This window comes from Euleptes europaea, chromosome 7, assembly GCF_029931775.1.
Source record: "Euleptes europaea isolate rEulEur1 chromosome 7, rEulEur1.hap1, whole genome shotgun sequence".
NCBI lineage: Eukaryota > Metazoa > Chordata > Lepidosauria > Squamata > Sphaerodactylidae > Euleptes > Euleptes europaea.
In genome coordinates this window covers 45,486,560-45,502,628 of record NC_079318.1, presented here as the reverse complement: position 1 = coordinate 45,502,628, position 16,069 = coordinate 45,486,560, and the positions used below count along the sequence as shown (strand labels likewise).

Below are 16,069 nucleotides of genomic sequence, written 5' to 3'. Positions count from 1 at the left end.
ACGCAGAGCAAACACGGAGAGGAGAGGATTCTCCTTCCCTTTCTCTGCCCGCACTCTGAGAAATATTGTGAGGGTTCAGCAGGACAAGCTTTTTCCCACCACTCCCTTCACTAACCTCTAAGATGACCAAGGACAAAAGCAGCACTGGTGGGGGCAGGGAGTTTCTTTCATTCACTGTGAATTATCATGGGCTGTAACCTGGATACTATTACATTAATATTCTGTAAAGCATTTAACGCTATCCTAAGCACTGAGTGTCAGTGAAGTGTAGTGGTTAAGGTGTTGGGACTAGGATCTGGGAAACCCAGGTCTGAATCCCCACCCTGCCATGGAAGCTTGCTGGGTGAGCTTGGGCCAGTCACATACCCTCAGCCTCGACCCTGGCAATAAAGTGGATGGGAGACCTCCAAGGAATACTAGGGGCATGATGCGGAGGCAGGCAATGGGAAACCACTTCTGAATATCTCTTGCCTTGAGGCTGCCATAAGTCAGCTGTGATTTAATGGGGAGGAAACGAACAAACCCCCATTGTGCTTATAAGAGATAACATATCTTGTCACCTGCCATTTTGTCGTCCCACTAAGTGAAAACAGAAATGCAGAAGCAAGAGCCTTTAGGCTTTGGATATTGACATATTGTATTCAACAAGACTTTTATTTTATTAAATTCTTACCTAAGAGTTCCATCATCTTAAGCAGTGCAAGGAAATGAGACATACATTTTTGATTATACCATCTTAAAATCCACACCATATTTTAATGTACGTAAGCTACCTTTTGATACAAGATTATCAGTTTTACTAAAATTAACATTCTCTTAACTTTAACTATCCAATCTTTTTATATTATCAAGGGTCTGAATACAGGTTGATAGGAATTCAGATGGACTAGCCTTTAGATAATAAGAGGCCCATGACTTGTTTTTTGGACTGTTTTCAGGTTAACAGGCTGTACAACTGTTGCGGGAAGGGCTGGGCCTATGGAATTTTTGCTGTAAGCGGGAAATCCCTTCCAAGCAGTATTCCAGCCCCACACATCTCCAAGAAAACTGGCAGAAAGACCCAAGGCTCAAGTATGAGGGAAAGGCTGTCTTGAGGCTAGCAATAATATGAAACTAAAAAGACATAGCAAAGTAGCTTGGAGTCTAGTTACTGAACAACAATGCACAAGCATATGTGTTGTTATTATTATTTATTAGACTTATAACCCGCCCTCCTCAGCAAGCCGGCTCAGGGCGGGTAACATCATTTTAAAAATACAACAATATACAATATAAATATACAATAAAATCCATAATAAAACCATCAATAAAATTCGGATTCATTATTCTCAATGTCAGCAAGTCCTTAATATTTTGCTTACCAAGTAAGTTACCTGACAGATTGACAGGAAGTATGACGCACAAAGACATAATGGTGACAACAATCAAGAGGCAGATGAGGTGGCGCTGAAAGGTGAGATAGTGAATGGCATCATCCCCACATTTGTCATGAATCTCTTCATCACTGCACCACAAATAAGAATGATAACAAATCAGCAAGCAAGGTTCACCAGATGGAATTTGCTTAGTCAGTCAAGCTATGGGTTTTGTTGCACAGCACCAGCTAGACTGAATTATGCTAGACACAATACAATCTAGGAGACTTCATAAAATGTCACATGGACTAAGTCATAGTAGCAAAATCACGAGGGGGAAAAAGGATAGCCACTTGGAAAGGTAGCAGCCAGTGTATCCTACGCTTGAATGCAGCATTTTGCTGAACAATAATTTCTCAAACCTGATTATTCCATAGGAAATGAAAATCAAAATGAACAAAGTTGTTATTCTGGAGATGACCCCCCCTTCAGAGTGCAAATATGAGTTTTACATCATTGTTGTTTTCCCAAAACAAAAAGGGAAGACTGTTTTGAAAAAGAGGAAACAAAACATCAGAATATGAAACCAAAAATGCACAGAAACAACCCCCACCCCCTCAGCATCATTCCAATGCTCCAGTCTGAATTTTAACTTTCCTTATGCTGGAAGAAGATAACTGAGTAGGTCTTCTGCATGCAAAATAATTATGGAAGGCAGAACTAAGCCTCACCCTCTTTTGCTGTAGGATACAAGTACCAGACAAGGTCTGTGAGCCACTCTTGCTTTTTATCCCAATGGCCATTGATTGAGAAACACGCTATTTGCCATTAGGAGCACATCCCTGAGGTAGGAGGCCGAATCACCTTAGGAGGCGACGTGACCCCACCACCGGCATCTGTGCCACTTACGCTGTGCAAACTGGCATGGACGCCTGCATAGTACCTCTTGTGCTGGCCCCCCTGGACGGCTGTGGCAGTGCAGTCCTCAGACACTGGCTCGGCCTCCCGTTGGTGTCCTGCCAGTGTTATTTTTGGATCTCTATCTACCAGCAGAAAGGGGACTACTTTGTCTTTGGTACGGTGGCAGATAATTTAATTAGAATAGCGGTAATCCATTGATCGTGATAAGTACTGTATAGGTGACATTCCAGCATCACATGAGATAGCGTGTCAACACTCTTCAGATCACGTGGACAAAGTCTATCTGAATAAGGTAAGTTAGCGTAATCTTCCTTTTAGCACCACTGAAGGAGTGGTGTTCAGGCGAGCAAGCACAGAAAATTTAAATAAAACCACAGAACGAAAATACTAAATAAAAATGCAAGACTTATTCTACAGTGCTATATACTTAAAATTGGAGTACCCGAATCAATATAATGGGGTGTGCATGTGTACACACATATATACAGTAAAGCCCAATGTTATTAAGAACACCTTTCATTTATAGTTTTCCATTTTCAAAACTGCTGTGAAATAAAGTGTAGCAGGCAATATGAGGGGCAGATCACGCTCAGATCACTAGTCATCTATATACTCACTGCATTCGAAAGGCAGCCATCATCCAGGAACAAAAACCCTAAGAATAAACAAAAACCTGTTATTTAAATACTAGCCCTCACCCCTGAACAGAATAATGTAATAATTTCAATTAATATAAAGAAGTGGATTCTTCAAGAAACAAGCTCTTTGGCTTTGATCTAAGTTTGTAATGGTATCAGGACATCAGGTTTTAGACAGCCACATAGAATATTTAATGCAGTTTACAGTTGTTGGTTTTTTAAAAGAGAGGTGGAAAAAGGAAACATGGCAGTTGTTAATGTTAACTTCATCTCATTTAATATTTCTGATAACATTTACACTTTGGTCTGCAGGGATAATTGGAGGGGGTTCATTTCAATTCCTAAATCTTCAGGTAAACTGAACTGAAACATGAGTAAGGAAGAGTTATTTGTAAGTAAGCCATGTGACCAAGCCAGGTTAAGGATTCCCAACTCCTCAGTCTTCAAGTAAACTGTACTGAAACATGAGTAAGGAAGAATTATTGAAAGTAAGCCTTGTGACCTGGCCGAGTTAAGGATTCCCAAGGCTGAAGAGGTTCACTCTTCTACAGGCACCCAGGTGCATAACCATAGGATAGTCCTGGCTCTGTCATGCCTGCCACTAGCTTATGGAGACAGCCAGTGTGAGGTAGTGATTAGATTGTCACACCATGTGCTCTCTATACCCCACAGAGTTGTTCTGAACATAAAAAGGGGGGGTGCCTTGATCTTCCCAGAGGAAGAGTTTAAAAATGTATAGATATATCTCCACTCAGAAATATGTTGAACTGGAACTCCATCAGCACTTCAGTTCCCTGGATTGGGGAAGGGGAATTGGGAAGAGGTAAAAGTTTATCCTAATGACACTCCCTCACCACAGCTAAAGCAAGCTGACCGATTATACAACTAGGTATAGACTAAATGAAATTATGGGTAATTCCACGTATCTGTAAATGTGTAGCTGTCAGAGTAGTGCTGTCCTCTTTAAGGAGGCAGTTGCTAAATGAGACTAGCATCTTGCAACACAGCTATACAAAGAATAAAGAGAGATACCCTTTTTAAAAACAGACGACAGTGGCCAGAGGCGTTAAGAGGCAACTCTGAACCTGAACAACTGATCTGCATGGAAGAAGTTTGCTCCGACATCTTAGTTTGCTTTCAGGTTTCTCAGTAATATTATATGGAAATCAGAAAATCTCCAAAAACGTTTTGAAGAAGTGCTTTGTCCTTGTTGTTATCTATAAAAGTACTACAAGCAGAAACCATAAGCAAAAGGACTCCACATGAGGGCTCTTAGGACAATATCTTGATCCTTCAAACACTGGAGCTATTCTCCTGTAGCTAAGTAAGCACAGGATATTTTACGTATATAGTATATTCACTAAAATAAGTCACAAACATCCAAAAACACTGACCGTCTCAGGGTCCAGGTCATCAGACACTGATGAGGAAGAAGATAATTTGTGAAATCTTGTTTCACTAAAATACAAAGGCAGGCTTCAGAATCTGCATTTCTGTACACAGTATAGTTGCTAAAACCTCTCAAAAACCACATTTAAGAATTTTGGGGAGTATAAAAGTGGCTACAAAAATGATCAGAATCCTTGGAGGGCAGAGAATGTTTTCCCATAAAGTAACACATGTAATAAATAATGTAACAAAAGTTTGTTTTAAAATTCAGATGGGAGGGAAAGCAGTTAGTTAGCATATAAGCATTCTAGAGAATAAAAAAACCCAAGAACAAAATTTTAGACAGATAAAAGTGAGGTTCCAACGTGAACTAGAAAACACAGATTTTTCTAAATCTCATAATTTTAAAATGTGCTCATGATTTCAAAGAAAAGTCCTAGCTTCCAAATATTACAAGGGGTCACTGTAATCAGTATAAAGACAGTATCAGTTTTTTCCTCTCTATAACAATCAAAGCTTAAGGAAGCTTTTCTGATTAAAAATAGTGTGTTCATATGTGAAATGTCCTTGATGCTTTCCTCAATATATCTGGATGATTCCTGTGCATTCCTAAATCCTTAGCCTGCCACAATTATACATACATACATATATGTGTATACACACACATGCATATAATTTTTTACTGCACCAATTCTAGTGAACATGCCCTACCCTCTAGAGTTTGTTTCAGAGTGATCACCTAGTAATTTACACAATATTTCCCTGACTTTGGGTGAGAGAAAAAAACATCTCTATGAATACATTACATGGGCAATTGCACAGTGGCTGCTTGGATAGAGTTGCTGTGGTACAACATACCATATTTTTTGCTCCATAGCACGCACCTTTCCATAAGACGCACCTAGTTTTCAGAGGAGGAAAACAAGAAAAAATCTTGTTTTCCTCCTCTAAAAACTTGTCTTATGGAGGGTGCGTCGGGATGGCGCGAGCCCGCGTTCCGTGCCGACGGCCAGCTGGGAGGCGGGCGGGGCTGCGCAGAGCACTTTCCAAGACCTCCCCCACCCCCGCCCAGCTTCTAGAGACTCCCTGGAAGCCGGGCGGGGGGGGGGGTCTTTAAACTCCTCTGCACTGCCTGGGATGGCAGCATAGAGGTGTCCAAGCCGGCTCCCGGGGCTGCCTGGCTCCGCGCCACGCTGCCGCTGGGCGACTGGGAGGGGCCTCCCACCCCCCCAGCTGGCTGGCAGCACCCGAGCCGGCTCCTGGGGCTGCCCGGCTTGGCGCCCCGCTGCCACTACGCTGGGTGGCTGGGAGCCCCGGGAGCCAGCTTGAACGCCGCCAGCCAGCTGGGGTGGGTGGGAGGCCCCTCCCAGCCGCCCAGCGCAGCGGCAGCGGGGCGCGGAGCCTGGCAGCCCCGGGAGCCGGCTCGGATGCTGCCAGCCAGCTGGGGGGGGGGTGGGAGGCCCCTCCCATTCCCCCAGCTGGCTGGTAGCACCCGAGCCGGCTCCCGGGGCTGCCCGGCTCTGCGTCCCGCTGCCGCTGGGTGGCTGGGAGGGGCCTCCCACCCACCCCAGCTGGCTGGTGGCGTTCAAGCCGGCTCCCAGGGCTCCCAGCCACCCAGCGTAGTGGCAGCTGGGCGCGGAGCTGGGCAGCCCCGGGAGCCGGCTCGGGTGCTGCCAGCCAGCTGGGGCCGTTCAAGCCGGCTCCCGGGGCTGCCCGACTCCGCGCCCCGCTGCCACTGGGCGGCTGGGAGGGGCCTCCCACCCCCCAGCTGGCTGGCAGCACCCGGGCCGGCTCCCGGGGCTGCCCGGCTCGGCGCCCCGCTGCCGCTGCGCTGGGCGGCTGGGAGCTGGCTGGCGGCATTCAAGCCGGCTCCCTGGGCTGCCTGGCTCCGCACCCCACTGACGCTGCGCTGGGCGTCTGGGAGGGGCCTCCCACCCACCCCAGCTGGCTGGTGGCATCCCAGCCGGCCCCAGCTCCGTGCCCCTCTACCGCTGCCCTGGGGGGCTGGGAGGGGCCTCCCACCCCCCCAGCTGGCTGGTGGCATCCCAGCCGGCCCGGCGCCCCGCTACCGCTGCATTCGCTCCATAAGACGCACTGACATTTCCCCTCACTTTTGAGGAGGAAAAAAGTGCGTCTTATGGAGCGAAAAATACGGTAAATTGTGGCATCCTACATAAAGCAGTGGCAGAAAGCCTTACATCTCAATTGACCTGGCATTTGCTGCGATTTTTCTCTGCTGTGCTTCCTGTTGTGCTTCTTATCTCTTTTCCCTTGGGGTTCATAGACATGTGCATACTAGTGGCTCAAGGCAATGCCCAACGGTATCAAAGTATTGCATGGTCAGCGCACAGCAGAGTACTGTCACCTCTGCCTGTGTGGTACAGGGCTTCTTACAACTTTGAACACTTAAATTTAACTCTTGTTTTATATATATATATATATATATATATATATATATATATATATATATATATATATATATATATATATATATATATATATATATATATAATACACACACATATATATGTATACATACTTACCTCTCTGTTTCTGACACAAGTGCAATACGACCATAATCCCAGAATCTTTTTCTTATAATAGAGAACACCAAGATTAAAATCTAGGAAAGAATTTTTTTAAAAAGGAACAATCAGTTTAATGAGGCTATAACATCATAAGTATTCATCATTTCAAGTTAAACTGGTTTCTAGCTCTTCAGTGGCAAATAATGGATCCAGGAACAAACTTGTACTTGGCATAAACCTGTGGACTTCCTCACACCCCTACCAGAAAGTCTGGGCTTTTGGTATTCAACAAACTGGACCGCTAAACTGATAAAACATGGATCCTGAACAAAAAGAAAAGTTCGATTATTAAATTCCCTAAAAGCTAATTTCAGACATATAACCACTGTATGAGCATTCATAAACTTTGGTTTGGTAGACCTTAAGTTGATACACTCATATGAAGCAGTCTTATATAGAGTCAGACCACTGATTTATCAGGGCCAACACTGTCTACTCTGACTGGCAGTAGTTCACCAGGGTTGCATGTCAGGCAGGGTCTTTCACACCACCTACAACCTGATCCTTTTAACTCTGCTTCAGAGATAACTGAAATGTCTGCTTTCAGTGCTGCAATCTTGTTATCCAAAGACTTTGGATAACCCTATCATCACTTTTGGCCAAGACACTCTAGACACTACAGCATGATCAATCTACGGGGAAGAGAAAGACTGCTGTTGGTGCCCCTTTTTCTAGTTGCTGTTTCAACATAGTAAAGTACATGCTGACTCAGCTCTTCATCACCTAGTATCTAGAGGATTCTGAGTAACAGAGAAATCTATTGTTCATGAGAGGTTACATAAACAAACATACCAAAAAGCAAGCTACATCGAGCAGAAGGACAGTAGGTATACCACCAAAGGTTACACCTTGAAGCACAGTACTTTCACGTGCTTTGCTATAGCAGTATGTTCCATTTGGAGAGCCCCTGGTGCTGTTAGTCCTATTTAAGAAATAAATTAGGCGCGAATGTCCAACATCCGGAAATAAGAATGGACTCATGCTGTCTCTCCTAAAATAAACAGGACAGGGAAGTTACAATACTTTACAAAAGATCAGGACAAGAAGCAATTCATTCTGAAAGATAACACAACCTTAAAAAGAAACAATATTTTGCCCCTACCATTGTTTAAGAAGTTTTGCAACAGTTTGATTGATCAAAACATAAACCGCAACAAAATACTCTTTGGCACAAGATTTCTATATAAAAGATCTGAGAACCAACCCTAAATATTAAATGGTTCTATATAGAGTTATATCAGAAGGAGGCTGAAGGGGGACAAAAATATACATTTTTATATTATTTGATATTTTAAAAATACGTAGTCCTCAGTAACAGGATTAAATATGCGCCAGTGATTTTGCATCACAACTGAACACTCTACAGCAATAACAGACCATTTTGCAAATAGGCCTTAAGTTCAGAGTATGAATAATTAAAGTGTGGAATTCGCACCAAGTGGATGTAATGATGGAGGTTCAGCAGATTCATGGAGGAGGGGAGGTCCATTAATGGCTGCTAGCCATGGTGACTAAAGGGAACCTCCACATCCAGAGGTAATATACCAGCATTAGGAGGCAGCATCAGGGAAGGCCTTGGCCTCTATGCTCTGTTTGTTTGGCTCTCTGGGACAAATGATTGGCTGCTGTGTGATAGATTTGCAAAACCGTTCTTTCCCCACTGTTAATTTTGCCTGAGATGTTCACTAGATAAACATATAGGAATTTCAATGCTTACTCTATAAAGTTGTCTGGATCCCTACGCAAGGCAAAGTTGTCTGGATCCCTACGCAAGGCAAAGTTGTCTGGATCCCTACGCAAGGCAAAGTTTGAGCATGCAAGTGGAGTCAAAGATAAATTCCAAGTAACAATCCAATGCATAGGATTGCAGCATTATTCCTTCACAAACCTAAACTTTCATATTGCTGACCATAAATAGATAATATGGCAACCACAATTATCAGAGCTATCCAACAGCTTTGCACTGATTTAGACACTAATAATCTACTGATGTTATTTCCTCATTTCAACATGCTAAAAAGCCAGATGGTATAACATTCTGAAGGAAGTGATTTTTAGTTCCAGTCACACAAAGCAACCTTTAAAAAAATCAGGGTGAATAATTTATATGGCTAATCACCTGAAACGCTTGCAAAAGAAAACTGTTAAATATTTTTTTAAATGCTCAAATAAAGTGACTGACCAACAAAACCATTTGAAATTGTCTACTACTAACTCTCAAGTATTCTTATTGCATATTGTTTTATTTCTCGTAAGCGAGTTTTCATGGCAAACATTTGCCCATAAATTGATGGGTGATGTGTTTGAGTGATTTTCCCCATGTCTTTCCATTAACTGACCAGCCCACAGATGTCAAAGGTTCCTGTATAACTGCCTCTTGCAACAGCAGAGATTTTTTTTAACTGTCTGTTTTTTCAAGGAGATGAACTAAAAGACCCTATAAACCATAAAATTCAGTTTATTTCTGCCATCATATCTTGGCTCCACAAATGAGGCAACACAGGAGGAGGAGGGCATGGCACTTTTATTTCTGAATTCTGATTTGCCATGAGAAATCATCTAAAACAATTTTAAATCCTGCAGAGGGCAGAAGGGAGTTAGAGTTGTCCTTAGTTTTGCTTCTGTTTGCCAAGATCGTGGGGGATTACCAACATTGACCAATCTTTCCTCAAGAAAAACCTAATGAGGAACTTAAGAAATATGCTAACAAGCATCACATAACAATACTAAAATTTTGCCATGTTTTTACATCTGCCTGATAAAAGGATTAGAAGTTAAAATTTCACAGGCACAAAATCAAACTAAAGTCCCCCCCTTACCGAAAACCTGGCGCAATGAACGCATAGGAGGTTTTGCCTTGGATTTGCCGCTCTCTAAGATGCACATTTTCCCCATCCAAATTCTCAAAACTCAACAATAAGCCCCTGTGCAGTTTTGAGAATTTGGATGGGGAAAATGTGCACCTAGAGAGCGGCAAACCCAAGGCAAAACTTCCCAGGCACAAATGGCCTTGAGTTCTGTAGAACTCAAAACCTGGTTCACGCTTTTGAGCCATTTTAAGTGGTCCTACTAAAGGGGTATTATTTACACTCCTGGTAGAAAAGGGCAAGAGTCCAGTTGCACCTTAAAGACTAACAAAAATATTTTCTGGTAGGGTATGAGCTTTTGTGAGCCACAGCTCACTTCTTCAGACTCTTGCCCTTTTCTACTACTGCAGACAGACTAACACGGCTACCCACTGTGAATTATTTACACTCCTGTTGTTTTTAGGGTTTTTTTTTTTTAAAGGCCAACCGAACTCCCTGAACCTGGGCCAGCATAAAACAAACTCAATGAAAAGCTGACATATGGCGCCTACTCTACGGCAACAATAAGCCATTAAAGGACCTAACTGGGGTGGGGGAAACTTTTACCGAGCTTCTGCGTTTCAACACGCGCAGCTGTCTTCATTATTGGACCGTTCTGCCGGGAAACTGTTAACCTCACGCAACTGCTAAAGCCACCGTCAAAAGGGGGGGGGGGAAACACACACACACACACACACCAGCAGCCTTCAAAGAGTTGTGAAACCGTCAAGCCAAGTCTACGCCAACAAGTAAACGCAGAAGTAGAAAAGAACAAGAGTCCAGTAGCCCCTTAAAGACGAACAACAATATTTTCTGGCAGGGTTTGAGCTTTCGTGAGCCACAGCTCCCTTCTTCAGATCTGCAGTAGTAGAAAAGGGCCAGAGTCCAGTAGCCCCTTAAAGACGAACAACAATATTTTCTGGCAGGGTATGCGCTTTCGTGAGCCACAGCTCACTTCTTCAGATACAGCTAGAATGTGGATTCATATTCTAGCTGTATCTGAAGAAGTGAGCTGCGGCTCACGAAAGCTCCTACCCTGCCAGAAAATACTGTTGTTAAGTCTTAAAGGGGCTACTGGACTCTGGCCCTTTTCTACTACTGCAGACAGACGAACACGGCTACCCACTGCGAATCAAGCAAACGCAGAGAATGACAACTTTGCCAGGGCACCGATTCCTCCTTAATTACGAAAGAGAAAACTGGAGGGCCGCGCGGAGGCGGCGAAGGGGACTCGCCTGAAGCAGCACAGCTCGTGCGGTCGGGGTAAAAAATAATAATAATAAAAAAAAGGATCCGAGGGTCTCCAGAGGCCCTTCGCCTTCCAGTAAAGAAGAGCAGGAAGCGGCTGGGGACAGACCGGCCGTCTCCACAAGGGGCCAACAGGGAGGAGCTCTTCCCACCGGCTTCACCCAGAGAAAAGCCGTGGTCGACTATAATGGGGGGGGGGGTGTCTTCCCAGCCAGCTCCTTGTTACGGGGGCCAGCGGACTCACTCTCTCTCCTTCCCTTTGGTCGCTCAGCTCTGGGAGAAATCCCGCCGCCAGCATTGGCACTCCAGAAATTAAAGCGTGGCCGTTTCGGACCAGACCTTTATTTACTCCCCCCCCCCGCCGCCCCGCACCACTAGGCGGAAGCGGCCCGTTACCTGAGGCGGCCGCGCCAGTGACGAACGGCGCGGGTCGTGCTGAGGCAACGGGAGAGCGCGCAGGTTGGGCCTTATCCCCCTTCCCGGGCACAGCGACAGGTGGGTCCGAGGGGCGCGCATGCGTCCACGGCGGGTGGCCCCGACCCGAAGTAGAGGCGCTTCCCGGCCCGTCCTCCCGAAGGCCCGCGGGTGGGTCGGTGCCTCCGAGGGCGTCCCCGTGACCGTGGAACTCACGTGACGCTCGCCTAGGGCAAGCCCGTTGGAGGTTCCCGCGTCCGCGTGGCTGGGGGTGGGGGTGGGGTGGTGGCTCTGGTTTCTTTCCGCCTCACCTTCCTTCCCCAGTGGGGAACAGGAACCCTCATGTTTGGCCACCCTGAGCTTCTGGCGCGAAGGGTTGGATGGAATGTACTACAATAATTAAAAAAAAAAATCCCTCCACAAATATTTGTGAGACAAACATAAGAGACCGCATCACACCTACTGGGAGCAAGCCCTGCTGATCTCAATGAGTCTCACTTCGGAATTAACGGGTTTAGGATTGCGCTGTAAATTCTACATGGGGAATGAAGAAACATCACCATTTTCAGTGGCATATGTTGTGTATTATACCCCATAATCTTAAATACAGCACACATGTCCCTTTAAGATAATCCACCATGGGTAGCCGTGTTAGTCTGTCTGCAGTAGTAGAAAAGGGCAAGAGTCCAATAGCACCTTAAAGACTAACACAAATATTTTCTGGTAGGGTATGAGCTTTCATGAGCCACAGCTCTGTTAGTCTGTCTGCAGTAGTAGAAAAGGGCAAGAGTCCAGTAGCACCTTAAAAGACTAACACAAATATTTTCTGGTAGGGTATGAGCTTTCGTGAGCCACAGCTCACTTCTTCAGAAAGCTCCTACCCTGCCAGAAAATGTTTTTGTTAGTCTTGAAGGTGCTACTGGACTCTTGCTCTTTTCTACTACTGCAGACAGACTAACACGGCTACCCACTGTGAGCTGTGGCTCGCTTCTTCAGAAGTGAGCTGTGGCTCACAAAAGCTCATACCCTACCAGAAAATATTTTTGTTAGTCTTTAAGGTGCTACTGGACTCATGTCCCTTTAAGTGTGTTAGAAAACAAACATGTTGCATGTGGGTTATTTGTGCCTTCTTCCCAAGGCTTAAATCACCACATGACAACTTCTGGTTCATACATCATTTCTCTTAATCTAATTTGCACATCTATTTCCCTCCTGATGAATCCTAATGACTGGGGTTTGGTTAAGGATACCTGCAAGACAAAGTCAATCTGTGTATGTCCAAAGGCAAACTCTTTATTACTACTTTACATGTTCTATTTATTTACTGAATTTATATCTCATCTTTTCCCCCAATAAGGACCTAAAGCAACTTACAGCATTTTCCTCTCCTCCATTTTGTCCTCACAACAACTTTATGAGGTAGGTTACTCTGGCAGCCAAACTATTACATCCCAGAGTATGGCACAGGAACACAATTTTAGAGCCATTTTAGAGCCTTTAAAAAAAAAACCTGCAGGGGCCAAATTCTGCAAGGGACTGTGGTGTGGAGGGATGAGTGAAGCCTGTCACCCCCCCCCCCCGGGCTCTTGAAAATGGTGTGTGTGGGGACGGACAGGATCCCATCATCCCCCTATGCCATGATCTCTGGCAGAATTGGACTCCCACAGCAATTTTAACAGTAAAAACAGGTTCTAAAGTAGCACCATGTTCCCATGGTGAACGCAGGGACATAATATTGTCTCAGCTTGGCTCTGAGAGTGTATGACTGATTCAAAGTCACTCAGCAAGCTTCCATGGCAGAGTGAGAATTCAAACCTGGGTCTCCCAGATCCTAGTCCTATTCTCTAACTACTATACCACACTGGCTTTAAAGCTTGGCCAACAGATTTTGGAAGAGAGCCATAGATCAAATAAAGCTCCAACAGGAGACGTGATAGGTGTAAAAGAAGGGTTTTACGACTGGGGGAGAAAAAGGAAAATGAAGTTGTAGCCAGTCATATTGGCCCATACAAAATCTAAAACAAAACACAAATCGCTGTAACAAGTGGGGAACCTGCAAGAATGTGCAGGTGGTTACTTCATTTTCCCAGGTATCCCCTTCCCTATACTATTTCCACTTTCTTTCCTCCTGAGAATCCCCACATCCTCTCCCTTTTCCTTGGTTCTATCTCTCCCATTCACTAACCAATATTTCATTTATCTGCCCTACCAGTCTTCAGCTTTATTATTTATTTACCTCATTTATATCCCAGTTTTCTCCCCAATGGGGACCCAAAGCAGACAAGATAGAGTTGTAGATCATGCCAGACTTTACTTAGCAAAAAGTACCAGCAACAGAGACCACTATAAATTAATTATTCTTATTCAACCACTCATAATACATGCAACCGCAGTGTGCAATTGCGCAGTATGCAATTGTGCAGTTCACCAAAACTTGGGCAAAACAATTATAATAGAAAACAACCAGTATACAACACTACAGGTAAGTAAAAATCAGCAAATGCTGAAGAACAGTTCTTAAAGGGACACGATGCTGAACTCCATGGCTGAAGTCGCCGTGTAGTCTCGTTTGAAAAGACACTTTATTGAATAGCAGCAGGGAAATAGTTATAGTAACACTGGTTATTGCAGCCAGACCATACTGCACCTGGAATGTCATCCTCCCAGTTGAATCACTGCCTGAACAGATGCCAGAGACATATGCAGTAATGATGAGCAGCACACGATCACTGTGGACATATTATTGGGGTCCACTAGGGTCTGTTCCCATCCAAGGAGGAGGGCTCCATTTATCGGGATACCACCACACACAGACGATAGCCATCCGAATGACACTTTCCCATCCATTGTGTGGACATGCATGTCAACTATCCACTCCATCAGCTTCTGCTGCTGCACAGGGCACTGATCCTGCAAAGTAATGGGTGCTTGGCCAGCTGTTCAACTGAGCGTGGTGGGCAGCTGCCAGTCACCCCAGGGGTTGTGCAAAGGGGATGGGAGAGGTGAGAGCAGACTTGTGGGCCAAACCTCCTGGATCCCCAATCCTGCTCACCTGGTTGCTCCTTTCTTTGAGTCTCTGGAGATGGGGTACCTGCAGGGGCTCTGAAGAGACATGCTCGTCACCCTCCAAGGATGTTTGCCTTGGGTGTAAGTGCTAAGTGCCTCCTCTGTGCATTTTCCATCACCAGAGTGAAATGCTGTGCACTGTACGTGTGCAAGTCAGAGTCTCACAGACAGAGTCCCATGCAACCCACCCTATTATCTGAGCTATAGGGTATTCTGTCTTAGGTTCATGTAGTACTGTGGGGGGCTGTGATTGAGTGCAGAAGTTAAGGCACTGCTGGGGAGATGTGTGATTCACTGTGGCTGTAGTTGGCATCTTGTGCTACGCCGGGGTTTGTGGGTATCACAGAGTTGGAAGGGGCCATACAGGCCATCTAGTCAAACCCCCTGCTTAATGCAGGATCAGCCTAGAGAATCCCTGACAAGTGCTTGTCCAGCTTCTGCTTAAAGACTGCCAGTGAGGGGGAACTCACCACCTCCCTAGTTGGCTGATTCCACTGTCAAACAACTCTTACTGTAAAAAAAAAATAAAAAATCCTAATATCCAGCTGGTACCTTTCCACCTGCAATTTAAGCCCATTATTCCGAGTCCTATCCTCAGCTGCCAACAGGAACAGCTCCCTGCCCTCCTCTAAATGACAGCCCTTCAAATGCTTAAAGAGAGCAATCATGTCCCCCTCAACCTCCTCATCTCCAGACTAAACATTCCCAACTCTCTCATGCCTGTTGAGGGGGCAGTTTGCCTTTTCCATTACATGGGTGTCTATGGGCTGCGCTGTGGATTTTGATAATATAACTAGACACCAGTTCTGAAGGGCATTCACAGGCTGGGACAGTTTAGGGACCCAACTAATTTCTGCCATGCCCTGAGCCTGCCCTTTCCCCCCGCTGGCACAGAGGGTTGTACTGGCAGTGCTGTGGCAGGAATCCATGATGTTGCTGAGCTGGTAGCAGGCTGTGGCGCAGCTGCGGCAGGGAACTACACCAGCATATCTCCAAGGTACAGCAATGTAGAGGCTCACTGGCTTCCTGGGAGCTTTTGTTCCCCTCCATTGTGCTGCAAAATATCCCTTACAAGTGCCCTCCCCCCTGCCTTTTCCTGACAGAAACCAGGGTTTAAAGCCTGGCACAATAGCAACTGTGATCTCATTTGTTAAAGATTCAGGTGCTGCTTCTTTTATTTAGGTGAGGTTTAACCCCAAATGCTTGAGCTAGATGGCCCAGGCCAGCCTGATGTTGTTAGATCTTGGCTGCTAAGCAGGGTCAGCCCTGGTTAGTTCTTGGATGGGAGACCACCATAAAAGTCCAGGGTTGGTACACACAGGCTGGCAATAGCAAACCACCTCTGTCTCTTGCCTTGAAAACCCTATGGGGCTGCCATAAGTTGTCAGCAATTTCCACCACCAACCTCTGAATGCTTGTTTTGTTTTGTTTTGTTGTTGTTTTTTAGATTTCAGATTGTTCTGCCTGCCTGGGACTTTCCACATTGAGAATTAGATATACTGACAAGCGGGGGACCTACAAGGACCTGACCCCAAACTCTGGGTGGCTCCAATCATGGCTTCAGTCTCTGGATTTAACTGTCCAAGGTTTTTGCCATGTTGATA

General features: G+C 45.2%; 1 protein-coding gene across 1 annotated transcript in view; it reads right to left on the bottom strand.

Moving 5' to 3' along the window:
* The window catches only part of TMEM63A (transmembrane protein 63A), a 33,122-nt gene extending 25,250 nt beyond the window's left edge, over positions 1-7,872 (bottom strand). The window contains exons 1-5 of the mRNA XM_056853366.1: positions 7,684-7,872; positions 6,847-6,926; positions 4,309-4,372; positions 2,894-2,931; positions 1,362-1,504 (exon numbers count right to left, since the gene is read on the bottom strand). Of these exons, the coding sequence (XP_056709344.1) occupies positions 1,362-1,504; positions 2,894-2,931; positions 4,309-4,372; positions 6,847-6,926; positions 7,684-7,872 (514 nt within the window). The remainder of the gene's footprint in view (positions 1-1,361; positions 1,505-2,893; positions 2,932-4,308; positions 4,373-6,846; positions 6,927-7,683) is intronic.
* Positions 7,873-16,069: the final 8,197 nt, after the last annotated feature.